General features: G+C 38.1%; 1 protein-coding gene across 2 annotated transcripts in view; it reads right to left on the bottom strand.

The window, feature by feature from the left end:
- Positions 1-330: 330 nt before the first annotated feature.
- LOC124605040 (ribonuclease P/MRP protein subunit POP5) overlaps positions 331-27033 on the bottom strand; it is a 156312-nt gene continuing 129609 nt past the window's right edge. For both annotated transcript variants that reach the window (XM_047136530.1, XM_047136529.1), the window contains exon 4: positions 331-1608. In XM_047136530.1, the coding sequence (XP_046992486.1) occupies positions 1465-1608 (144 nt within the window). In that variant the 3' untranslated portion in view covers positions 331-1464. The remainder of the gene's footprint in view (positions 1609-27033) is intronic.

Raw genomic sequence — 27033 nt, forward strand, 5'->3', positions numbered from 1 at the left:
AATTAACATCTGACTTCCCTAAGAATTTCAGAGTAGCTTTTCAGACAGCAAGTCATTTGGAATATAGGCTGAAACATAACAGTGATAAAATGGATTAAAAAAGTAATGGTAAAAAATACAAAGCATCTGGGGTGTGTAAATTGAAATGTGGTTCACATAATCAGTTATACTTTGGCCAAAGAGGGCGTAACTTTGTAACTAAATAAAATCAAACTATTTAAGGAGTCAGTTAACACATACCTCTTAAGTAATTCAAATTAAAAAGTTAAGGACTATTTAGATAAGAGAGTAGGAAATAGTAAAAAGTTGACGTCATTTAGTAATAAAGAATGTCATTCAACCAAAAACTGTCATAATTTAATGATTCTAACTCTACAGTGCCAAGACATGGACCTCTGATGGACAATTTCAACATTTTGCTTCACTCATGCTATAATTCATTGTGGTGATTTGCTAACTCAGTTTTTTTCATATAGGCCAAGGAGGTGACAAGGAATTCAACAGAATGTAAGAAGTATTATCAAGGGCCCGATACAAAGTAATAGTGCTGATGTATTTCTAAATAAGATAATATTACTGTAATGCTAATTCCCTATTTATAGACCTAACATTTGTCACTTTACACTGAAGTATTAACATAAAAATAAAAACATTTAGACTCAAGTATGAACAATACACAATGAGAGTTTGATGATGAAAGCTGTGTTGATTTGCCACTAAACAAAGGAACAGGAAGCATTACAAACTTAATAAATCCTTCCCTTTTCATAGTATTACCCACAGGCATAAATCAGTTACATATTTTCAAATAAATTGTGTTCTCCTTCAGTTAAGATGACATGTCTGATAGCATTTTGAAAATAACTTGTGGATGAATGAATAACTACCAAACCAATCACTGCTAGATACACTTTAGATAGTTACACCTTCAGTCTTATTTCTAACAAACAATTACAATAAATATTGAACAACCTCAAAATTGGAGGTATGGACAGTTTTATCAGTTTGACACCCACTAAAATTATATTTTACTTCACAAGTCCAGTTTGTCTCCACAAACACCACAGGGGATATTCAAGTGGTGCTATGTCGCCTTGTCAGTGATATGACTTCTGTACTGACTGGCAGACTTTAACAAACGTATCCTCATTTTACATGTTAAACAATTTATGAATGAATTATAATCATTGTAAAAAATGTAGAAATTACTCATCTCCCACAATCTGTGAAAAATTAACATCTACAGTAATTTAATTATGAACACAAAACATGCAATATAACTTGAATAAAAATTGATAATTGGTGACAAGTCATAAAACCATTAGAATGGAATTCCCATGTTATGAAGACTGGAATGAATGCTATCAATATCGTGTTTGTTGTCATATGGCAAGAAGAAACTGCTTTCCAGATGAATTTTTAACATATTGAGGAAAAAGTATTTCACTTTCAAAATACAACACACTATGAACTTTTCTTTCCAGGATGCTGAGGGGAAATGAAGCTCTCTAGTGGCTTGAGATCCATGACTGCAGTTTCCATTGCATGCCTTTCCTCATCTGTTTTCAGCACAGACCAAATCTTAATGAGTTGTCGTTGCTGATAGCGCTGAAACAAAAATCATGTAAAACACTTCAGTAGCAATGCTGGATCAGAAATATCCATACAGAATTTCATATAAAAACTAACTGAACAGTAATCATCCTTTTTACAGCATAGACATGGGTTCGCAGGTAGATGCCGTGTTTCTTGACTTCCGCAAGGCGTTCGATACAGTTCCCCACAGTCATTTAATGAACAAAGTAAGAGCATATGGACTATCAGACCAATTGTGTGATTGGATTGAAGAGTCCCTAGATAACAGAATGCAGCATGTCACTCTCAATGGAGATAAGTCTTCCGAAGTACGAGTGATTTCAGGTGTGCCACAGGGGACTGTCATTGGACCGTTGCAATTCACAATATACATAAATTACCTTGTGGATGATGTCGGAAGTTCACTGAGGCTTTTTGCAGATGATGCTGTGGTGTATCGAGAGGTTGTAACAATGGAAAATTGTACTGAAATGCAGGAGGATCTGCAGCGAACTGACGCATGGTGCAGGGAATGGCAATCCAGTCTCAATGTAGACAAGTGTAATGTGCTGCGAATACATAGAAAGATAGATCCCTTATCATTTAGCTACAAAATAGCAGGTCAGCAACTGGAAGCAGTTAATTCCATAAATAATCTGGGAGTACGCATTAGGAGTGATTTAAAATGGAATGATCATATAAAGTTGATCGTCGGTACAGCAGATGACAGACTGAGATTCATTGGAAGAATCCTAAGGAAATGCAATCTGAAAACAAAGGAAGTAGGTTACAGTACGCTTGTTCACCCACTGCTTGAATACTGCACAGCAGTGTGGGATCCGTACCAGATAGGGTTGATAGAAGAGATAGAGAAGATCCAACGGAGAGCAGCGCGCTTCGTCACAGGATCATTTAGTAATCACGAAAGCGTTATGGAGATGATAGATAAACTCCAGTGGAAGACTCTACAGGAGAGACACTCAGTAGCTCGGTACGGGCTTTTGTTAAAGTTTCGAGAACATACCTTCACCGAAGAGTCAAGCAGTATATTGCTCCCTCCTACGTATATCTCGCGAAGAGACCATGAGGATAAAATCAGAGAGATTAGAGTCCACACAGAAGCATACTGACAATCCTTCTTTCCACAAACAATATGAGACTGGAATAAAAGGGAGAACCGATAGAGGTACTCAGGGTACCCTCCTGCAGATTATGCATGTAGATGTAGATGTAGATATTTTGAAATTCTTCCAATCCATATGTGGCATACAGCAAATCAGTGCTTAACAGTATTGGTTAAAAACAGTCTTTATTGCATTATTTTTTTCTTTCTTTCTTCCAACGACGCGTTTCGCCTTATTTAGGCATCTTCAGGCTACTGAGTTTAATGAAGGCGGTGTTGGCCTGATATATTCGACGATGCCCTCTGGCTACACTGACTAAAGGATTCTTCTAAGAAATACCAAATTAATGTATTTGATCTTTCAATAGGTGATCTATTTATACATGCTTATAGGTTATCCAAGTCTGCACAACGTGATTGCGATTCTTAAATAGATGTATTTATTCTCTGTTTTCTATTTAGATAGCCTGAAGATGCCTAAATAAGGTGAAATGCGTCACTGAAAAATAAAAATAAATAAATAAAAAAAACTAAAATTGCAGCCAAGACTGTTTTTAACCAATACAGCATATTTTGAGAAACAGTGTTCATTAGCTGTGAAGGTGGCTGCAGCCCTCTTGTTATTACTTTATGTAATAGGTGTTAGAAGTGGCTTCAAGTCTAATCAAGTGTTTTATGTACTACTGAGCTGCCTAGTGGGGCAGAGAGGCACTTATAGCTACCCTGCAGGGTTCACTTGTTATGTCCTAACTATCTGTCTATAGGCATTTCACTACACATTTGCAAACCATATTTTTGTGAACACTGTAAAGCAGGTATATTCCCACCCACTGAAAGTACATAGATCAGGAGTCCAACACACAAAGGAAGTTGTGACAGAGGTAACAAGGGCAGTGAGGAGGATAGTGGCAGTTTGTTAGGTTAGAGGGTATTGGGGAAGTGCAGAAAGGACTTCAGTTTCAAAGGGTGCAGGACAAAAGCAGGAAGAGGGTAGACATAGCAACAAACAATATTGTAGTTGCAAACTGTTGTAGATGAGAACCAGAACTCCAAGTGGTAGTAGAAAGCACTGACTCTCAAGTTGTTATCGGTATGGAAAGATGACTAAAGCCAGAAAAAGTTCAGCCAAAATTTTTACAAAGGACCTAACCATGTTCAGAAAGGATAGATTAAATAGAGTTGGTGGTGGAGTGTTTATTACTGTCAGAAGTAGTCTACACTGTAGTCAAACTGAACTAGACAGTTCCTGTGAGTTATTATGTGTAGAGGTTATAACTGACAACTTGAATAAAGAGATAGTTGGTTCCTTTTACTGACTCCCCAAATCAGATGATACAGTTGCTTTATAGTTCAAAGAAAACTTGAGTCTCATTTTGAATAGTTTCCCCACTCACACAATTATAGTTGGTGGTGACTTCAATCTACGATCAATATGCTGGTGAAAATACATGTTTAAAGTCAATGGTAGTCATGAAACGTCATCTGAAATCATACTGAATACTTGACCTCTTAGCAACAAAGAATCCTGAGCAAACAGGGAGCATAATGAGTAGAGTAGAGTAGAGTAGAGTAGAGTTTTATTGGTCCTGGTAATCATATAGTACACAAATAGTATATTATGATGTAGGACAAGTCAAATGTATAACAAAATAAAATATTAAATTTGCATTAATGTCATTATTTATATATTAAATGATCACTGAGTTACAATACACAGAGCAAATATTGTACAAAAATAAAGAGTAGATATTTTAAAGCAGAAAGAACATGTACTGTACTGGCAGAGTAATGTGTGTATTACAGTAACATTTACATGGTAAATCACTAAAGTTCTAGTAACATTTTATGATACATCACTAAAGCAAAGACACAAATCGTTAGTGAACTTTCTAAAGGATCTCATGGAGGCTGTAGAAGCTGTGATGAGTCAAGCATTATTAATATAATTAAAAATAATAGAGAGACCTCCTTCAGTGGAAAACATGTTTATACATATGAATGGAAAATGGTTATCTACAATAAAAGCGGTAAGTGTGACAGAGCTACAAGGAAATGGGGAAGATATAAATGAATTCCTGTTAATAGGTGACTTTGTGTTGAGAAATATTATGGTGTGAAATTGTAAGACTGATGATAATCTTCGAGTTTGCTTCCATCAAATGAACAAATATTTTAAAAGCATTATGTATGAAAAGGAACGTGGTCAAAAATTTTACCATGTAGGTACATACTCCATTGGCAGCTGCAGTAAGGAATAAATTGCTAGTGTGACATGGAATCTGGTTAGGTTGATGAAAACTGTAGACACAACTTCCAGGCTGATATTATCAGTATTGCCCACAGAATATGGGTGCATGATACATACACTGTCTGAATAAATAATGCCATTAGGCTGTGGTGTGATGAGTTTTTTAAATAATAAATGTCTACTGAAAGATAGGCTTCATCTCAATAGGTTAGGTACTTTAAATTTCAGTAAAATGTTTGTAGACATGGGCAAAATCTAAAAGAAAATTGATTTGTTCTAATGGGTGTGATAAATCCAAGATTCAAACTGAAAATGAAACACCAAAGGAAGGACACACTTAAAATCACAATCAAGAACAGAAATGATTCACTGGTTAATGGAATATCAATGGCTTAACAGCAGGACCTTAAATTTTCTGAAAGTGGTGAACTTAAAATTATGCTTACAGAATATCTTAACAATGAAAATATCTAATTAAGTAACCACTGATTAACAGATGACTGTATTAATGCTTTGAATAGTATTAACACTTGCAATACCAACACATTTTCTGCAATATATATGACCAATAGGGAGGGCATGGGAGGTGGAGGGAAGGGAGGGGGCGGGGGGGGGGGGGGGGGGGGGGGGAAGAGCACAAAAAATTAAAAATTAAGAATTTCATTAAGTGATTAACAGTTAGCAACAGTGATCCAAGCACCAAAACGGGAACAGTGAGATTGACACTGCACTCGTACAAGACAAGTCTATTCTAGTTTAACAAAAAAGATCCAAGAAACATCTTTAATGTGCTACCAACTAGGGGCAGTTTAACCCAGGCACCATCTCTCCATTCCATTTCAGCAAATATGAATCAAACACCACCTGTTTTGCAATAGTGAACCAAGTCATTCAAGTGACGTTACTGACAGCAACAAAAGAACTACTTTGTTTTTCTCATATCGTACAATTTCAAACAATATGGACCTTGGAATAAATGCAGTTTGAAGAGGAGAGGAAAAATTAAGCAGAATTTCCTAATGACTTAAAGTAATGAACGATAAACTGCTCCAACATCTTTTATTTCAGTGTAAGATGTACATGCACAATATTGTTAACAATTTGTGTTGTTAAGTAGTGAATGAGAGGTTGTTCAATTAGTAGTCGTGGCATACAAACACTGCATATAAATTACATTCCCATTGATGTGTACATTCAAATAATCCTGAATGTATACAATTGTTTCGTAGGGCTACATTACCAGTGGCTCTTGTTCATTTCATTTGTTAGGTTACATTTTATGTATTTTAACATTTTTCATTCCTATTCTGGTCTAACCTAATCAACACAACCTTGTACAGTCCAGCATATATAAATACAGCCATTATTACATTTATTTGATTTTGGTGAAATAATACGGAATTATATATACTTTTTTGCTACATGACAGAAATGCAGCTCCAGCTGAAGATTTATGCAAAGTTCTGAAACAAGACAGCTGAGAAAAGTTCAAAAAAGAAAGTATCCTTAGCAAAATGTGAAAATATGGAAACTGAAAAGAAATAAGAATGGAGATTACTATAGTGCTAAAGGTGTTTTCAAGCTGCCGTAATTCAGATTCTTTGTCTGGAGAGAAAAAAAAAGAGAGGGAAAAAAGACCAGATGCTGTGAATGAAGAAACATGACATGACATAGCAACATAAAAAATTTAAGAATCACAATGAATTGCAACATCATGCTAAGACCTTTTTACTTCTATGAGAAAACAGGTGTCAACTAAATGGAAAAGAAATGCATTACCTGAAAGGAATAAATTTTCAAGTGTGTATACAATGTTGGTGTTGAGGTTTGTCCTGATACTTTTGTGTAGACATTTTGTATTTCTCCCCAAAACATGAAGACAGCACTACAAAAGGATACCTCTGACAATATTGCTGACACATGGGGAGGGTAAGTTGGTCTTGATGAGATTGGTGATGGAAGGGTTCAGGAAGTGGTATATCAAAGCAAGTAAAATTCCTAGATACAATTTGCCTTGATGTCCAAACATAACTGAGAAGGAATATTTTGAAAGCCACATAACAGTAGAATTTATGTATGAACAAAACCAATTGGAAGTTAACAATCCAATGAGCATGTCAAGGCATAAAGTCATATTCTACAAGTTCTTCAGCATAAAAAACAAATCACTGAAAAAGGGTACTTGTAACCATTGCCACTCACTCTGTACAAAAATGCAACCAGAGATTATTCAACTCAGAAAGAAGCATTTCACTTAGAACATAAAAATCACTGAATAGTTGCAAGTGACACAAAAAAAGGCAAGATATGCAAAGAGCAAGACAGTTTGAAGGATTTGAAGTGATCACACTTCATCTTGAGAAGAAATTGTTGTTGCCAAGAACCCCAACCACCACTGCATTCTACAAAACAGTTGTGGATGTATAACTGCGGAGTTCAGTCTGGTGCAACAGAAAAAGGGTTTTGCTTTGTTTGGGTCAATGGCAGTGCAGATCGAGGTGCCCAAGAAGTAGGTTGCTGTCTGAAGAAGTATATTGATAAAAATGTGAGGGAAAAAATTACTTAGCTAATTTTGTGGGCAGATTCATGTGGTTGCCAAAACCAGTATATAAAAATAACCCTTGTGGTGAAATCTATTATGGAAAACATCCATCTCTCTGACTTCCGTCTCACTATGTTTCCCAATTCCCAGGCATACGTTTCTGCTAAATGATGCTGATTTCAGTGATGTTGTGTTGCCTCCTTCTTGAGTTGTTACAGTCCAGTACGAGCTCGGGTCTAGTGGTAAATGTGAAATGTAAACACGAGGTCACGAATTCGAGACCACACACACTCTTATTTTTTTAACTGCATTCAGCTGTCTTCTAAATCTATCAGTCTGATGGAACCTCGAAGATAATTCGCTTCACTTTCTAAACCACCAGTAATATCAAAAACTTCTGGAAACAATTCTGAAAAACAGCTCATAGCTGTGTCAAGATCAGAACATTATACAAACAATGGAAAATCCAGGATGGAATGTAACAATACCAGAGAAGGAAAGTTGCTACTCACCATATAGCAGAGATGCTGAGTCGCGATAGGCACAACAAAAAGATTCACACGATGAAAACTTTCGGCCCTTAAGCCCTTTGTCAGCAGTAGACACACACACACACACACACACACACACACACACACACACACATGCACACACACACACTCACTCACGTAAACGCAACTTGCACACACATCTGCAGTCTCAGAGAGCTGAAACCACACTGCAAACAGCAGCACCAGTGCATGATGGGAGTGGTGACTGGGTGGGGGTAAGGTGGAGGCTATGGCGGGGAGGTAGAGTGATAGTATGGTGGGAGTGGCGGACAGTGAAGTGTTGCAGTTTAGAAAGAGGGCAGGAGAGAGAATGTGGGGGGGGGGGGGGGGGGGAGAGAGGGTAAGTACCGGAAAGGAGAGAAATAAAAAGAAATTAAAAGACTGGGTGTGGCGGTGAAATGACAGCTGTGTAGTGCTGGAATGGGAACAGGGAGGAGGCTGGATGGGTGAGGACAGGGACTAACGAAGGTTGAGGCCACCAGGTTTACAGGAACGAAGGATGTATTGCAGGGAAAGTTCCCACTTGTGCAATTCAGAAAAGCTGGTGTTGGTGGGAAGGATCCATATGACAGAGGCTGTAAAGCAACCATTGAGATGAGGGATATCATGTTTGGCAGCGTGTTCAGCAACAGGGTGGTCCACTTGTCTTTTGGCCACAGTTTGTCGGTGGCCGTTCATGCGGACAGACTGCTTGTTGGTTGTCATGCCTACATAGAATGCAGCACAGAGGTTGCAGCTTAGCTTGTAAATCACATGACTGGTTTCACAGGTAGCCCTGCCTTTGATGAGATAGGTGATGTTAGTGACCGGACTGGAGTAGGTGGTGGTAGGAGGATATGTGGGACAGGTCTTGCGTCTAGGTCTATTACAGGGATATGAGCCATGAAGTAAGGGATTGGGAGCAGGGGTTGTGTAAGGATGGACGAGTATATTGTGTAGGTTCGGTGGACGGCGGAATACCACGGTAGGAGAGGTGGAAAGGATAGTGGGCAGGACATTTCTCATTTCAGGGCATGACGAGAGGTAATCGAAACCCTGGTGGAGAATGTAATTCAGTTGCTCCAGTCCTGGATGGTACTGAGTTACAAGGGGAATGCTCCTTTGTGGCCGGACTGTAGGACTTTGGGAGGTGGTGGGAGACTGGAAAGATAAGGCACGGGAGATTTGTTTCTGTACAAGAATGGGAGGATAATTACAGTCAGTGAAGGCTTCAGTGAGACCCTCGGCATATTTTTAGAGGGACTGCTCGTCACTGCAGATGCGACGACCTCAGGTGGCTAGGCTGTACGGAAGGGACTTCTTGGTATGGAATGGGTGGCAGATGTTGAAGTGGAGGTATTGCTGGTGGTTAGTAGGTTTGATATGGGCGGAGGCACTGATGTAGCTATCTCTGAGGTGAAGGTCAATATCTAGGAAGGTGGCTTGTTGGGTTGAGTAGGACCAGGTGAAGCAAATGGGGGAGAAGTTGTTGAGGTTCTGGAGGAATGTGAATAAGGTGTCCTCGCCTTCAATCCAGATAGCAAAGATGTCATCAATGAATCAGAACCAGGTGAGGGGTTTAGGATTCTGGGCTTTTAGGAAGGATTCCTCTAGATGGCCCATGAATAGGTTACCATAGGATGGTGTCATGCGGGTGCCCATAACCGTACTGTGGATTTGTTTGTAGGTAATGCCTTCAAAGGAGAAGTAATTGTGGGTGAGGATATAGTTAGTCATGGAGACTAGGAAGAAGGTTATTGGTTTGGAATCCATAGAGTGTCTGGACAGGTAGTGTTCGATAGCAGTAAGGCCATGGGCATTAGGAATATTAGTGTACAGGGAGGTGGCATCAATAGTGACGAGCAGGGTACCGTGTGGTAAAGGGACAGGAACTGTGGAGAGTCGGTCGAGGAAATGGTTGGTATCTTTTATATAGGAGGATAGGTTCCTGGTAATAAGTTGAAGGTGTTGGTCTACGAGAGCAGAGATTCTCTCAGTGGGGGCACAGTAACTGGCCACAATGGGGCGTCCTGGGTGGTTGGGTTTATGGACTTAGGAAGCATGTAGAAGGTGGGAGTGTGGGGAGTGGTAGGAGTAAGTAGAGAAACGGACTCTGGGGAGAGGTTCTGGGATGGGCCTAAGGATTTGAGTAGTGACTGGAGATCCTGCTGGATTACTGGAATGGGATCACTGTGGCATGGTTTGTAGATGGAAGTATCTGACATCCGACAGAGTCCTTCTGCCACATAATCTTTGCAGTTCAAAACAACGGTGGTGGTGCTTTTGTCAGCAGGTAGGATTATAAGGTCGGGATCTGTATTTAGATGGTGGATTGCAGTTCTTTCTGGGGATGTAAGGTTAGTTTGCATGTTGAGGAATTTGGGGAATGATTTTGAGGCAAGGTTTGAGGTTAAGAAATTCTGGAAAGTTAACAGGGGGTGATTTGGAGGCAGTTGGGGGTGGCTCACGGTTGGATGGAGGAGTGAACTGAGTTAGGCAAGGTTCAATATTGGTCTTTGGTTTAGTCTGATTGGTTAGGTTGGTGGCGAAAAAGTGATTCCACTGTAGGGACCGGAAGTAGCAGAGAAGGTCTTTAACTAGTCCTGCATGGTTGAATGTGGGAGTGGGACAAAAGGTGAGGCCTTCGGAAAGGACTGATATTTCTGTGGGACTAAGGCTTCTGGAGGAAAGGTTCATAACTGTGTTGCGGGTCTGTTTAGGTTCTGCGTTCTGTATGGTGGTGGGAGGGAGTTTTGGAGTAGACACCTCTTGGACAAGAATGACCTTTTGCCAATGCTTTTTATATCTCCCTCACTCCATCCATGATGGATTATTTTGCTATCTAGGTAGCAGAATTCCTTAACTGTATCTACTTCATGATCCCCAATTCCAATACTAATTTTCTCACTGTTCTCACTTCTGTTACTTCTCTTTCCTTTCCTCTTTCTTTGATTTACTCTCAATCCATATTCTACACTAACTAGACGGTTCATTCCATTCAACAGATACTGCAATTCTTCTTCATTTTCATGGTGGACGGCAATGTCATCAGTGGATCTTTTCAACAACATCCTTTCTAAATGAAATTTAATCCCACTCTTGAGCCTTTCTTTTATTTCCATCACTGCTCACTTGACATTTTTAATCTGAGAACTTCGTTCTTGGTCTTCCAGTCTTATGCTTCCCTCTTGGTTCTTGTACATGCCATATTTTTCTCAGAATTTCCAGGTCAACAAATCCTGTTAATGTGTCTTGATTTTTCTTCACTCCTGATTCCATTATCAACTGCAATGTCAGATCTGCCTCTCTGGTACTTTTACCTTTCCTAAGGTGAAACTGATTGTCATTAACACATCCTCAATTTTCTTTTCCATTCTCCTGTATATTATTCTTGTCAGCAACTTGAATGCTTTAACTGTTAATCTGATTGTGCAATAATTCTCGCACTTGTCAGCTCTTGCTATCTCCAAAAGTCAGATGGTATATCGCCTGTCTCATATATTCTACACACCAGAATGAATATTTGTTTTGTTGCCACATCTGTCAATGATTTTGCAAGTTCTGATGGCATGTTCTCTATGCCTTTTGCTTGATCAGATCTTAAGGTGTCCAAAGCCCTTTTAAATTTTGATTCTAATACTGGATCCCCTACCTCCTCCCTGTCGACTGTTTCTTCTTCCGCCACTTTATCAGGCAAGTCCTCCCCCTCATAGAGGCCTCCAATGTACTCCTTCCACCTATTCACTCTCTATTCTGCATTTAACAGTAATATTCCCATTGCATTCTAAGTGTTACTTCACTCACTTTTATTTTCATAAAAGGTTGAACTTTGACTTTTCTACATATCAAGTCAGCCCCTCCGACACTCATTTCTTTTTGGATTTCTTCACATTTTTCATGCAGCCATTTCACCTTAGCTTCCCTACACTTGCTGCTTATTTCATTCCTGAGAGACTTGTATTTCTGTATTTCTGAATTTCCCAGAACACATTCGTACTTACTTCTTTTGACGATCAACTGACATATTTCTTCCGTTACCCATGGTTTCCTAGCAGTTACTTTTCTTGTGCCTATGTTTTTCTTTCCAATTTCTGTGGTTGCCTTTTTAGAGATGTCTGTTCCTCTTAAACTGAATTGCCTAATGAGCAATTCATTATTGCTGTTCTCGAGCCTCAGAGAACTTCAAGCATATCTTTTCATTCCTTAGTATTTCCGTATCCCACTTGTTTGTGCATTGATTCTTCTGGATTAGTCTCCTAAACTTGGGCCTACTGTCCATCATTACTAAACTGTGATCTAAGTCTATATCTGCATCTGGGTACACCTAACAATCCAATATTTAATTTCTGCCTGGCAATGATATAATCTAACTGGAACTTCCCCGTATCATTAGGTGTTTTCCAATTATACTTCCTCCTCTTGTGAGTCTTATACAGAGTATTTGCTATTACTAGCTGAAATTTATTGCATATCTCAATAAGTCTTTCTCCTCTGCCATTCCTACTAGCAGGCCTATATTCTCCCATACCCTTTTCTTCTACTCCTTTACCTACAACAACATTCCAATAGCCCATGACCATTAGATTTTCATATCAAACAATGCAAACTCCACATTGGAGCATCAATAACGTTAGGAAAAGGACAGATTGCTACTCACTACAAAGATGACACGCTGAGTTGCAGATACACACAACAAAAAGTCTGTTACACATTTAGTTGTTGTCCAAAGTTTTCTTCAGAAAAGAAAACACACACACATTCACACAGGTAAGCACACCTCAAGCACACATGACTACTATCTCTGGAAGCTCAGACCAGCATTTTTATATCCCTTTACATACTGAACTACCCATTCAGTACCCTCATATACTTTATCTCTTCATCTTCTGCTTGCAATGCTGGCATGTATATTTCTGCTGCCAATTCTGATGAGAATGACCTCATCACTGAACTGTTCAAAATAACTCATGCTCTGGCCTGCCTACCTATTCATAACAAATCCTACTTCCATTCTAGTATTTTTCTGCTGCTGTTGATATTACCCTACACTCCTCTGATCAGAAATCATTGTCTCTTTGCATTTCACTTCAATGACCACACTACATCTAGACTGATCCTTAGAAATTCCCTTTTTATGTTTTATAGTTTCCCAAGCATGTTCAAACTTCTGACATTTCATGCCCATATTTGTAGAACTTTACCCTTCCATTGGTTATTCAATCTTTTTCTCATGGTCACCTCCCAATTGGCAGTCCCCTCAGGGAGATCTGAATGAGGGACTTGTCCGGAATCTTTTACCTATGGAGAGTACATTATCATGTCACTTTTTCAATTACAGGCCATGTATCTTGTGGACACACGTTATGTGTCTTTAATGCAGTAGTTTCAATTCTATTCTCCACCCTAATGCCATGGAACATCATGATTCTTCCACCTTTTAGGGGCAGTTTCTCACCCCAAGGGCAAGAGACTGCCCTAAAACTCCATCCTCTTTGATACGGCCATTGGCAGAACAAGGGTGACTTTTTATGCTGGAAGTCTTCAGCTGTCATTTACGATGATTACGGCATCATTTCAACCTGGGATCCAGGACATCTGGATTACTAGTAAAAGAATATTAAGCTTATGAAGACTGTGTAAGCAAGTCACAAGTGGGGAAAAGATCTAGCATATGTATCATGTTGTTTGTTTCGGGTTTAATAGAGAGGTGAAGACAACAGTGGCAGCACGAATCGTTTGTACTGTGTGCATGGCGCGTATGTTTTTGGGCAAAACACATTGGAATGGGATTTTCTTGTTTCAAGAAAGACCATTTTGGTGTGAATGATTTTCAGCATTCAGGAAGTCTTGATAACTGACTGAAATATGTGATTAACTATGACCATTTAACCATCATGCTACATTTTCATTCACTAGGCAAGGTTCAGAAATCTAGTTTAGGAGTACTGCTTGCTCTAACTCAAAGTAACAAAAACAGAGGAACATTACTGCACATTTGCTAGAATTCAATCAGTTCACTCATTGAGCATTCCTATGTAATATTGTTCTGGTGATGAATTATGATGTGTTTATGCTAACTTCTTAGTAAGAAATTAATGGCTAAGTCTGAACAACAAAAATATACTTGAGTGAAGGGTAGTGGCAATATGACATTTTTCATCTGGTAGTTCAGAAAGGGTATTGTGCTCTACAAACATAGCCCCAGGGTTTGTTTCCCTCCCTCAAATCAACCAACCAACTAGAGCATTTTTACTAATAACACTCAGAGCCTCTGACTGCAAAATAAACGTAAGTCAATAACCTTCACAATCATTTGTGTTTTTCTGTCTTTAGTATACTGAAAACTAGAAAGCTAACTTGTGAGATGGGATTCACATTTTTGGAGTGTTCCAGTGGTTACACTGTAAACATTCCAAGTAGCCACATGTCTTTTGACAATTATAAACACCGAAAATATTTTTCTTAAGAATGCTGTCATTGGTGCTATTCCCAAAACATAGGAACACAAATGAAAAACATAAACACAGTGTTGATTGCAAAATGTGAACATCCACAGAGACACTTTTTAAGCTACAAATAACAAAGTTGCATATCAAGAAAGTTTACCATTCACAGACACCATCCACCATGACTAAAAAAGTGGGCTCAAAACCGAGTGAAAAAGTCAAAACAGCTAACATGAAAGAGAAGCAGTTGTCACCAGAATGTGCAACAAGGAACACAGAAGAATATCGGGGAATTTCAAACTGTTAGGGAAATCAGGGAAATTTGGAAAGAAAAAAACGCTGGAAAAATCTTGTTTTTATCTCAGTAGATGAAATGGTCTGTTTACTGAGGTGTCGTGCATCATCTCTGTCTGGATGCAGCTGAATACATGTGCCATTTCCCCACTCCCTTGTTTTTACAGCTTCTCCCCTTCCTACCACACAAGAGCACTGTGACATTTGCAACAGTCTGATGTCTTGGGTTCACTGTCATACATCATCCTCCATGCAGTCCTAACTTGGCCCATCCAATTTTCATCTGTTTGCATACTTGCAGAACACCTTCAAGGCCTTCAGTTTCATAGCGGTGAAGCAAGCAAAGGTGAGGTGGTAGTTTCATCAACAACGTCATACATTCTACAATGTACAGTAACAACAAACTGGTCTTTTGTTGGAGAAATACATCCATCACCAGGGTGACTAGATTGAGAAATAAATATGCAGAATTGAAGAATAAAGAAGTAGAATGTTAGTAACATTTCTTTCATTGAAACATCTTTAAAGAATTTTCACATAAAAATTTCAGAGGCATTATTTTCTAACATGTCCTCATAAATGTCTCAAAGAAGGGACATCCCAGAGTCACAGTTAAATGCAGAAACCATCCTCTCTTCAAAACAAGCGACAACACGAACATCGAGATTTGCACGTTACAAACTGCCAGAATGAGAAATTTGATTTTTACCAGCCAATTGAACAGATAGTCTTCAGAAACAGATCAGTACTGTTGAACATACTCAGGCAGTACGCGCACTGATAGATAAATATATGGGATACACTGTCCCATGTCACATGGCCTTCGTAGCCACCACAAGGAGTTCGATATGATCAAAACCTGGGCAGTATTGGGTGAACAGAGTTTATATTTCCTAGGGGTACACCAAACTAATCCAAATTAATGCCACTTGACATATGAAAATAAAGGATGATTGGATCACTAGAAAGGTTCTTGTCAGAAGAAGCAATAGACGAGGAGATACAGTCTCCATTGAGTTATTCATCTTCACTCTGGATGATGTATTAAAGTGTCTGGGCTGTGGACATAAAGGTATTGATTGGAAAATGTCTCAACCACCTTTCCTTTGCAGATTATCATCCTTGTTAGCAGTGACACAAATGAATTGTCAAAGGTAATCTGAGAACTCAAAAATGCTTCTCAAGTTATAGGTCTCAAAATTTGTCTTCAAAAGACCAAAGTCATGAGCCCTCAGTATTACAACCTCCATTGAAATTACTCTCTGGAAGTAATAAGTGAATATGTTTATCTGAGGCATAAAATCCAAGTCAGAAAAGATAACTTGACAGCAGAAATTACCTGTGAATAGGCCTCAATTGGATGGCATTTGGGAAACCTGGTTATATGCTCTATAAACTTAGTACCCCTACAAATTTTAAAAGGAACATTTATGACAAATGCATCCTGCCTGTAACAACAAAGGACTCAAAACTATGATCCTTACAACAAGCAGTACAAATCAACTCTGGGGCTGTCAAAAGGCTATAGAGAGACAGCAATGCTTGGAGTGAGTCTGAGAGACAGGACCAAGAAATAAGAGTAAAGGATGAGTACAGGGTTCTGTGAGATTGTCAAGCAGATATTGAGACTAAAGTGGTGTTGGGCAGGACAGGCAGTCAGGAACAAATTCAAATGGACCAAGAACAAATTCAAATGGACCCCAACACTGATGCAGTGGTATCACAGGTAGAGTGAAGAAGAAGTGTCAGACGTCCTCTGACAAGATGGAGAGACAACATCCAATGATATGCAGGAGAAACCTGGACCCAAACCACAAGAAAAAAGGACACGGAAATCTGTGGAGGAGGTCAATGTGCAGGAGTGGATATCTTTATTTAGTGAATGAAGAAGAGAGAGAGAAGAATGCTACAGCATAGAAAAGCAGATGGTTCTCCAATTTACAGACTATCCACACTGCTGATTCATGATGCCAAAATACCACTACTTTATTTTAACAGTGCCATTGGTAGCTTATTATAGCCTAGATTTATTTTAGTCGAGATTGTGTGAACAGCATCAACAGCCCTGCACCCCCCACACAACATAGACCCATTACATGCGGGTTCTTTTCATCACCTCAATATGCCCAGATTTCAACCATGTTGAATCCTTCTGGTTGCCTATGAAGACAATGTGGGACATTTTATATCCCATATATTTCTCTACCAGTGTACATACTGCTTGAATAAGGGCAACAGTCCTCAATCCTTTTCTGAATCCTGCCCATTCAACTTTTTTGTAAAACTCAAATTTTTTACTCAGCCAGTTCATAATGATTTTGGTTAGTAAACATAAAATATATACGAGTATAAAAGACAAATAGGCCAGTAATTTTTTTTGTTCATGTTGTCGCATTTTCTGTAGAGCAGAATGTCTTCCCAATTTTTCCACAACTCTGGAATCTTCCCTTCCTAAAGACATTTATTTTATATAATTAAGAATGCTGCTTCATCTCTGCCCCAATTTTAAGCATCATGCATGTTATACGATCTTCTCCTGGTGCTTTACAATTCTTGAGTTGTTTCAGAGCTAGCTCCTTTTGATTTTTATTGACAGGTTCCAATTCTTCTGATCCGACATTCATAATAAACCTACACAATTCATTATGAAGACTCTGGCTTTTTATTGATAGGTTCCAATTCTTCTGATTTGACATTCATAATTAACCTACACAATTCATTATGAAGACTCTGGCTTGATAGTGATTGACTTTGGAGCTTTTCATGACGTTCTCAACAGTTTTTATAATTTTGTCTCTTTCAGTAACAACTGATCTGAATGTCGTGGATATTAAGTTTGCTTTAACTCGCTGAAATTAAAGTCTCATGTTCACTTGGCTTTGATGGTCTCCTTAGCCAGTCTTGGGTTTTGGATCCACTGATCCCTTCTGATAACCGCCTTTACATTTTTGTTGAGGTCTCTGTGTTGGGGACGTGTCTCTGTCAATGTTTCGTCTTTCATCTATAAGCTGTTCTGTTTCAAGGTTGAATCTCACAGTTTTCTGTTTTTGGAGTGCACTGACTCTATTTACTGCTGTTGTAATACTGCTGATAATTTCTGTCAAGAGTTTGTTCAGTTTCATTCCACTTAACTTTTCTGTTGGTTCTTAAGAAATTCATCATCATTTGTCCTCTCTGGCCTTGCAATGAAAGTACCAAATTCCAAATGAGGGAAGGTTTTCTGCAGACTTCACTCCCATTTTGATGTTAGAATTGCCAAGCATTATGGAAAATATGGTGTTTTCTCAATTTTTTGCTACTGTCATGTCTTCAGAGAATTGTTCTATTTCTTCAATGGTTGAATGCACGTAAGTATGTAGATACAACTCAAGGATCACATAGATCAGTCTGTCTGATATGGGCATATTTGTGGTGATAAGGTGTTTCCTCCAATTGTGAAATACCAGACCTAAACTGCCCATATGTGAATTTACATCAGGGTTATTCTGAAACAGAAGGTGCCCAACATGAAGACAACAGTCACTTTGCATTTCAGCCACATTTCACTGAATCTGAGTATGTCCCATTTGATGTTCTTAAAGTTTCATGGTATGAATATTAAATGCAGTAGCATAGGATGTGTTCAAGTAGATGCTATTTCCTTTGTGTATATTTTGTTGATTGATTTGTTCAGTTCACATTTTGTCCCATCCCCTCCTCCAGAACCCATGTGGCAGACTAACATTTCAGTCCAAGATTCCGACAAGGCTCCAGCTGTACTTGCCTGTGTTGTGCAACAACATTTTCATTCAGGGCAGGTATGGACAATATCTTGTGGTGGAACAAAACGGGTTGAGAAGAGGTGGAGGGATGCATAGGAATTTATAGAGATTTGGGTGCATAAGGGAAGGATGTAGAGGCTTATCTCACTAGGGGTAAGATAGATACAGCCTACAGGAAAATTAAAGAGACCTTTGGAGAAAAGAGAGCCACTTGTATGAATATCAAGAGCTCAGATGGAAACCCAGTTTTAAGCAAAGAGGGGAAAGCAGAAAGGTGGAAGGAATATATAGAGGGTCTATACAAGGGCGATGTACGTGAGGACAATATTATGGAAATGGAAGACGATGTAGATGAAGATGAATTGGGAGATACGATACTGTGTGAAGAGTTTGACAGAGCACTGAAAGACCTGAGTCGAAACAAGGCCCCGGGAATAGACAACATTCCATTAGAACTACTGACGGCCTTGGGAGAGCCAGTCCTGACAAAACTCTACCATCTGGTGAGCAAGATGTATGAGACAGGCGAAATACTCTCAGACTTCAAGAAGAATATAATAATTCCAATCCCAAAGAAAGCAGGTGTTGACAGATGTGAAAATTACCGAACTATCAGTTTAATAAGTCACAGCTGCAAAATACTAACGCGAATTATTTACAGATGAATGGAAAAACTAGTAGAAGCCAACCTCGGGGAAGATCAGTTTGGATTACGTAGAAATGTTGGAACACGTGAGGCAATACTGACCTTACAACTTATCTTAGAAGAAAGATTAAGGAAGGGCAAACCTACGTTTCTAGCATTTGTAGACTTAGAGAAAGCTTTTGACAATGTTGACTGGAATACTCTCTTTCAAATTCTAAAGGTGGCAGGGGTAAAATACAGGGAGCGAAAAGCTATTTACAATTTGTACAGAAACCAGATGGCAGTTATAAGAGTCGAGGGGCATGAAAGGGAAGCAGTGGTTGCGAAGGGAGTGAGACAGGGTTGTAGCCTCTCCCTGATGTTATTCAATCTGTATGTTGAGCAAGCAGTAAAGGAAACAAAAGAAAAATTTGGAGTAGGTATTAAAATCCAGGGAGAAGAAATAAAAACTTTGAGGTTCACCAATGACATTATAATTCTGTTAAGAGACAGTAAAGGACTTGGAAGAGCAGTTGAATGGAATGGACAGTGTCTTGAAAGGAGGATATAAGCTGAACATCAACAAAAGCAAAACGAGGATAATGGAATGTAGTCGAATTCAGTCGGGTGATGCTGAGGGAATTAGATTAGGAAATGAGACACTTAAAGTAGTAAAGGAGTTTTGCTATTTGGGGAGCAAAATAACTGATGATGGTCGAAGTAGAGAGGATATAAAATGTAGACTGGCAATGGCAAGGAAAGTGTTTCTGAAGAAGAGAAATTTGTTAACATCGAGTATAGATTTAATTATCAGGAAGTCGTTTCTGAAAGTATTTGTATGGAGCGTAGCCATGTATGGAAGTGAAACATGGACAATAAATAGTTTGGACAAAAAGAGAATAGAAGCTTTCAAAATGTGGTGCTACAGAAGAATGTTGAAGATTAGGTGGGTAGATCACGTAACTAATGAGGAGGCATTGAATAGGATTGGGGAGAAGAGAAGTTTGTGGCACAACTTGTCTAGAAGAAGGGATCGGTTGGTAGGACATGTCCTGAGGCATCAAGCGATCACAAATTTAGCATTGGAGGGCAGCGTGGAGAGTAAAAATCGTAGAGGGAGACCAAGAGATGAATACACTAAGCAGATTCAGAAGGATGTAGGTTGCAGTAGGTACTGGGAGATGAAGGAGCTTGCACAGATAGATTAGCATGGAGAGCTGCATCAAACCAGTATCAGGACTGAAGACCACAACAACAACAAGGGATTTATGCGATTTTCCCCTCACAATAAGCAGCTCAGGGAGAAAACTTGCTCATATAGAGTGGGCTCGCCATTCACTGAGATGATGCTGCTCCCACCAGTTCAAGACAGGGAAATACCCATCACAGCTGTCAAATTACACCTTGGTAACTGTGACCTGAATTTTCTGGTAGCTTAGAAGCATTTGTTGGTATGAGCCCATCAGGCACTAAATTAATAATGCTCCATGTTGCCTGTGGAATGCTGGATGGAAAATAAGCACCACACTCAACTTGGTTCTCTCTGCCTTATGTGCATTACAAGTTGGAAAGGGCTTTAACATAAGTATGTAGAGGGAGCAAAATAATACAATACATATTTTTTTGTTTGCGCCCAATTTAACTTTTAACAAGTAAAACATGCCCCAAAAGATAATTTGGCATATTACAGTTGATGAGAATATCTTGAAATAATGACATATAAAAAATGTTTCTTGTATAAAAGTTGATAAATGATTAAAATTTTTGAAAACTTTATAATCAAATTTTGTAATAATCTGAAATTTTGAAAAATGCCCCACTATAATTAATTAATTCTGAAAAATGAAAATTTTTGATACAAAATAAATTAAAGTAGCTTTGACGCTACATACATCCATGTGAAATAAAGCTTCTTTCTGAAGTACCATTTCTGGAAAATAAGCTGTACACAGTGTGCTGTCAAAGTATTTTCAACATACCTAGTAAAAATGTCTATACATTCATTATCAGCCTGGTATTTATTTTATACTGTTATATTATCTTCTACATTCTTTTGTTTTAATACAATGTTTCACATACATGTATTTTGTTAATTGAGAATAATACGTAACTTATTATTATGATACAAAGTCATTACAAAAAAAATTGTTCAAATGGCTCTGGGCACTATGGGACTTAACATCTGTGGTCTTCAGTCCCCTAGAACTTAGAACTACTTAAACCTAACTAACCTAAGGACATCACACACATCCGTGCCCGAGGCAGGATTCGAACCTGCGACCGTAGCAGTCGCACGGTTCCAGACTGAGTGCCTAGAACCGCTAGACCACCGCGGCCGGCAAAAGTCATTACACTAATGATAATTTGTAACTGAATGCTTAAAACACATTGTTTTCTTACACCAAGCACATAAAATGGACAAAATTTCTTCACATAATATACTGACAGAGAATACAATATAAAACAAAATGCAGCCAGATATCAAATTGTTGCAGGGATCCTCTAAACATCCTGATCTACATCAGATATATTTCAGTACATTGGTGTGCAATGGCAAAAAGAACAGAATATGTACTAGTGGCTGCTGATTAACTATATTGTTTTGCAAGTGGAGATTGACATCAAAACAGTTCTGAAAGTCTTCTTACAAGGTTTTTCCAACATCAAAAGACATATACGTACCTTATCTGCACTTGTGCTGTCAAGTCCTTTGTGATCAACAGATGAAGAAGTTTTTTGTGCTCTGCTAGATGGTCAACATTGTTTTCTTTTCCCACAGTGACCACCCACCTTTTCATAGTTTTGAAAGAAACTAATGGTGGATTTGGACCAAGAATCTTTTCTTGAAGTCCCAAATGTCCTTGTGAAAAAATCTAAATCTGGTAAACAAATGTCTGAAGAAAAGATGTTTGAAAAATGTTTCCTTTCCGAGAGATGGAGAAAAATCTGTATTATCACTAGGTTCTATGTGCTCTGCATCTGAAAAAACTGTATAGTGCATCGTACCTGAGGACAAGGAACTTGTTCCTCTGGTAATACCAAACGGCTCAATGGTACAGGTGCTGTCATGAGATGTAAATGGCTTTCAATGTTGGAAGCTGCAGTCACTAGTCCAAAATAAATTCTTTTCACCAAGGCTTGTCAATGTACTGAAGTATGCCTGATACAAACAGGATATTTACAGACTCACCTGCGACAATTTGAAATTTTGCTGAATTTTTTTTATGTTTTGTTCACTGTCATGTTTATTATGTGAATAAATTTCATTCATGCTACATTTTAAGCATTTATTTACAGATTATCACCTTTGTAATGATTTTGTATCATAATAATGACTTACTTATTACCTTCAACTACCAAAATACATGTATGTGAAATGGTAAACTGAAAAACAAACAAAAAATGAATGTAAAACAAAAAATAATTTCAAACATAAAACAAATATTGGTAAAATAAGTACACTAATAATGAATGAATAGATATTTTAATTGAGTATGTTGAAAATACTCTGACAGCACATTGCATATAGCTTACTTTTCCAAAAAAGGTATTTCAGAAACAAGCTTTATTACACATGGATGTATGTAGTTTGAAAGCTTCTTTAACTTATATTGTAGCAAAGCTTTCATTTTTAAGACTTAAGTAATGGTAGTGGAGGATTTTGCAAAATTTCACATCATTACAAAATTTGATTATACAGTTTTCAAGTATGTTAATTGCATATCAACTTTTATACGAGAAACATTTTTTATATATCATTGTTTTAAAGATGTTCCCTCCAAAACTAATATGCCAAATTAGCTTTTTGCAGTATGTTTTATGCATTAAAAGTGAAATTGGGCAAAAACAAAAAAATGTGTGCTGCATTATTTTGCCTCGTCTACACGCCCAGCAAGTTTTGTCAAGATTGTATATTCACACTTAGGAATCTTCTCTTGTAAGAATCAGAAGTGGTAATAGTGTAATTATCAAAAGTAAATGAGTTTTGTCATACTATCAGTATTTATAGACTAAACGACAGTTTTGCTTAAGGATGGCTTTTTCTACACAATATCATCAGTGTTGTGTGTTTCATGCTCTACATTCTGGTGACAACTGCTTCTCTTTCATGTTAGCTGTTTTGACTTTCTCCACTCCCATCTGAACCCACCTTTTTAGTCATGATATATAGTTTCTGTGCACAGTAAAATTTCTTGATATGGAACTTTGTATTATTTGTAGCTTATGAAGTCTCTCAGCAGATGTCAATGTTTTGAAATCAGTGCTGTATTTTTATCTAATCATTTTTGTTCCTATGTTTTGGAGACAGTGCCAAAGACAGCACACATAAGAAAAATATTTTCGAAGTCTGTAATTATCGAAAGATATGTGGCCTACTCAGAATGTTTGCAGTGTGTAACCACTAGAACAATCCAAAAATGTGAATCCCACCTCACGAAATAACTTTCTAGTTTTCACTATGCTTAAGACAGAAAAACATAAATGGCTATTGACTTATGTTTATTTTGCACTCAGAGGATCTGAGTATTATTAGTAAAAATGTTCTAGTCCCTAAACCTAGTTACAGAAATGCATGTAAGACTCATTGACATATGCTTCAAGTATTCTGGGCCTTGCCAGTTGTACCTTTGATACACTTATGGAACTCATTGGCTAATGTTCCTCCTGCTAGTAGTATAACTCAATCTTGCCAACAATGTAGAACATGTTTGGCGACTCTTTAACTGATCAATCACTTCCTGGTTAGCACAGAATTAGCCTGCTAAATTCATTTGATTTTCATGACATTTCCATGGAATAATCGGCATGATTTTCATTTAAGGTGTGACATAAGGTTATCAATTTATGATTTAGACTTAAAGAAAGTCATTGCATGCAGATATAATACTGCAACTACACTCGTCTTTTACATTCTGATTTATCTGTCCTACCAACAATAGGGACAAGAAGGGAGAGACAAACACTTAAGCTCTTCGCTAGCTCTAAGGTAACATGATCCCCTTTAACGTGATGGCTTCTTTGGCTTGCACTCCCAGAGTCACTGAAAGCTAGAGTTTAAGTTACAAGCAGTCAGATTGAAAATCAGTAAGGAAATCTTGAGAAACCACCTCCATCGAAAGTAGTCATGCTCATTTTCAGTATGCCATAGTGAAAGGGTGAAAATTTATGATACTGCACAATTGATAATGCATCTTTTCGCTTCTGCCTATATAATTTTTGGTGACTATGGATAAACAAATTTTTTTTATAAAATACCACACTTCCATTCTATTTGCATTTGACAAATGACAGAGAGTAAACATTGACCATTTCAAAGTGCAAAGTGAGCTAGAGGCACGGACAGGGATTCCATTGTTGCCATTTTCAAGCTACAGTTGTGCAAACACATGCTCTGCAAGTGAATAATGTGTGTATACTCCAAATTATAGCCTCACTTGCTTGTGCAGAATTTACCACCACCATCAGCCATGACAACTTGAAACAAATGGAATAAAGATTAACTTAATAACTCACTGTGATCATGTCTAATGAACACAATGGCTATGACATTCACAGCACAGCACTGAGAACACTACTGAACATTCAGCAGTCGTCAGATAATGTGTGATGTAGATGCAAAGAACAAACCTAAACTCCACCACTTCCATATTTTAGGAGGTGGTAGTATGGACCAAAACAAGATAAAAGGTCCAATAAACTGGGGTCCAAAGTGCATATCATAAGGGCTATTAAGCACTTTTCACCTTCTCTGCAGTGGAACACTTCTCTTATACTAAACAACTGCTCATAACCCTTAAGGTAAGCATCTTAGAGCCTGTGTTTACTCAACTTCCTTGCTCTGAATGATCGTTCCTGTTATATCCCTGAATATAGACCATTCCTCCTGGGACAGCCTGTATATTCTTTCAGATTACCTGAAACACTCTGACAATGCTCATGTAAAACTTCCTGGCAGATTAAAACTGTGTGCCCGACCGAGACTCGAACTCGGGACCTTTGCCTTTCGCGGGCAAGTGCTCATGTAGTTTACCAATTTCATGCCTGCAGAAACCTTCTCATTCCAAATTAAAGATGTTGTCAGAAAAGGTTTGAATTGCATTTTCATCTGAAAAGGAATTTTCTTGATAGCTGTTTGATAAGGAACGGCAAAGTTAAAAACCTGAGGGCATAAGATCAGTAGAATAAGTGTGCGAGTCATGATTCCACAAACAAGCTCCTGGATATGTATGTCTGTGACATCAGCAAAGTGCCTTATATATAGTAGCAGCACATGATGCAGTTTTGTCAGTCACTTTTCTTACAGTGTGACCAAAAGGTCTCTCAGTGGCAACAAATACCAGCTCTGATGAACAGACCACTGGGGAGGAGACTGTAGAGCACAATACACATTTCAAGACATCAGATCGAAAATATTAAATTGACACTGCCCTTGGCTTGAGTACATGTCTTCTGAATCTTGCCTAGAGTATGCAAATGTTGCTTGATGGTTACAGGATCACAGTTCATCGCTTATGTCAGTCAATCATTGGGACTTCCTGAATGTAGAAAATCATTCATGCCAGAACAGTCTTTCTTGAAACAAGCAAACTATGTAGGTTCTTTAAATGGACTATAAATATAAATAGATATTTGTGCCATCTCCGTATGGCAAAGGTATCATAGGGATGTATGGTTAAATGTATGCTGACAGAAAATTGAAGAACAAAACAAAAATACCAATTATTTTATGTACCTCATTTGTCTTTTTTCACCTATCTTGGTGTGTTGGTATTACGAGCTTGAGTCAGAAAGACACAAGTAATTGAGTTGTCTCAGTATTGTGTTAAGTAAAACCTCTAATATGCAGAAGTCATACGTTTTCATTCTACTACCGAGCTACGTCCTCATTTCCTTTCTCCTGTTGCAATGAGGAATTGCATTTTAAACATCAGATCTTCGGGGAGGAAGTCAACAGGAAGCAAGAACAGCTGCCATAACTGCAACACTGTTGTTGTACATCATTGGTAAGAAGAGATATACTACCAATCCACACACTACACTAGGAAACATTAATATGAATTCTATGTTTTAGAACTGTCACAACATTCTTAGTACACATGCATCTATGTCTGTGCGTGTTCCTATGCAGATAATCTTTGGTGTGGCTTAATGATAATTACTGCATATGTCTCTCTCCCCAATCAATATATCCGACGACCGTGATTCGAAATCACCATCAGGAGAGAGTTAGCATATTTGTAATAATTTAAAATGATTATATAATTTTGTAAATTATATTTTATACTAATTATTGTCTTTCTCTGTTTCATATGGGATACTATGTTACCGCAACGAGGATGGAAATCACATGTTGTGTGAAAGATGAAGCATAATCAATTGGAGAATTCATTCAGGAGGCAGCAAGAAAGCCAACGAAAAGAAAGGAGAATTCATGATCAACTGGGTGCATGACTGGACTTAGTAGCATCTCTGCCAATAGTGATTGTAGTATGTTTCCTAATCCAATTCCCAAATTGAAGCATTCACATAAAATACGTAGACATTTGGACAGAAAATTAATTTTAGCGAGAGAAATGTTTGCATACAACTGAATTACGCCAACAATGTATTTTGAAACATGTTAGCGACTAAATAGGTTTTGTAGCGGTATCCTCACTCTTCCAAACAGAATAATTCATTTTCAAAAGTATTCATTTATTTTGTCATTTTGTAAAATTATCAAAAAATGAGTACACACAACAGGCACACTGTTGTCAGTCTATTGCCAGTAAGCCAGGCACAAGATGTCGCCAAAACAGATGTAACAACAAATGAAATCAAAACTGAAAAAAATTGGTCGTAGTGACGATGACCAATCACATTTATCAATTAATATGGATACAGATGAT

The sequence above is a fragment of the Schistocerca americana genome, chromosome 1 (genome assembly GCF_021461395.2).
Source record: "Schistocerca americana isolate TAMUIC-IGC-003095 chromosome 1, iqSchAmer2.1, whole genome shotgun sequence".
NCBI classification, from domain to species: Eukaryota; Metazoa; Arthropoda; class Insecta; order Orthoptera; family Acrididae; genus Schistocerca; species Schistocerca americana.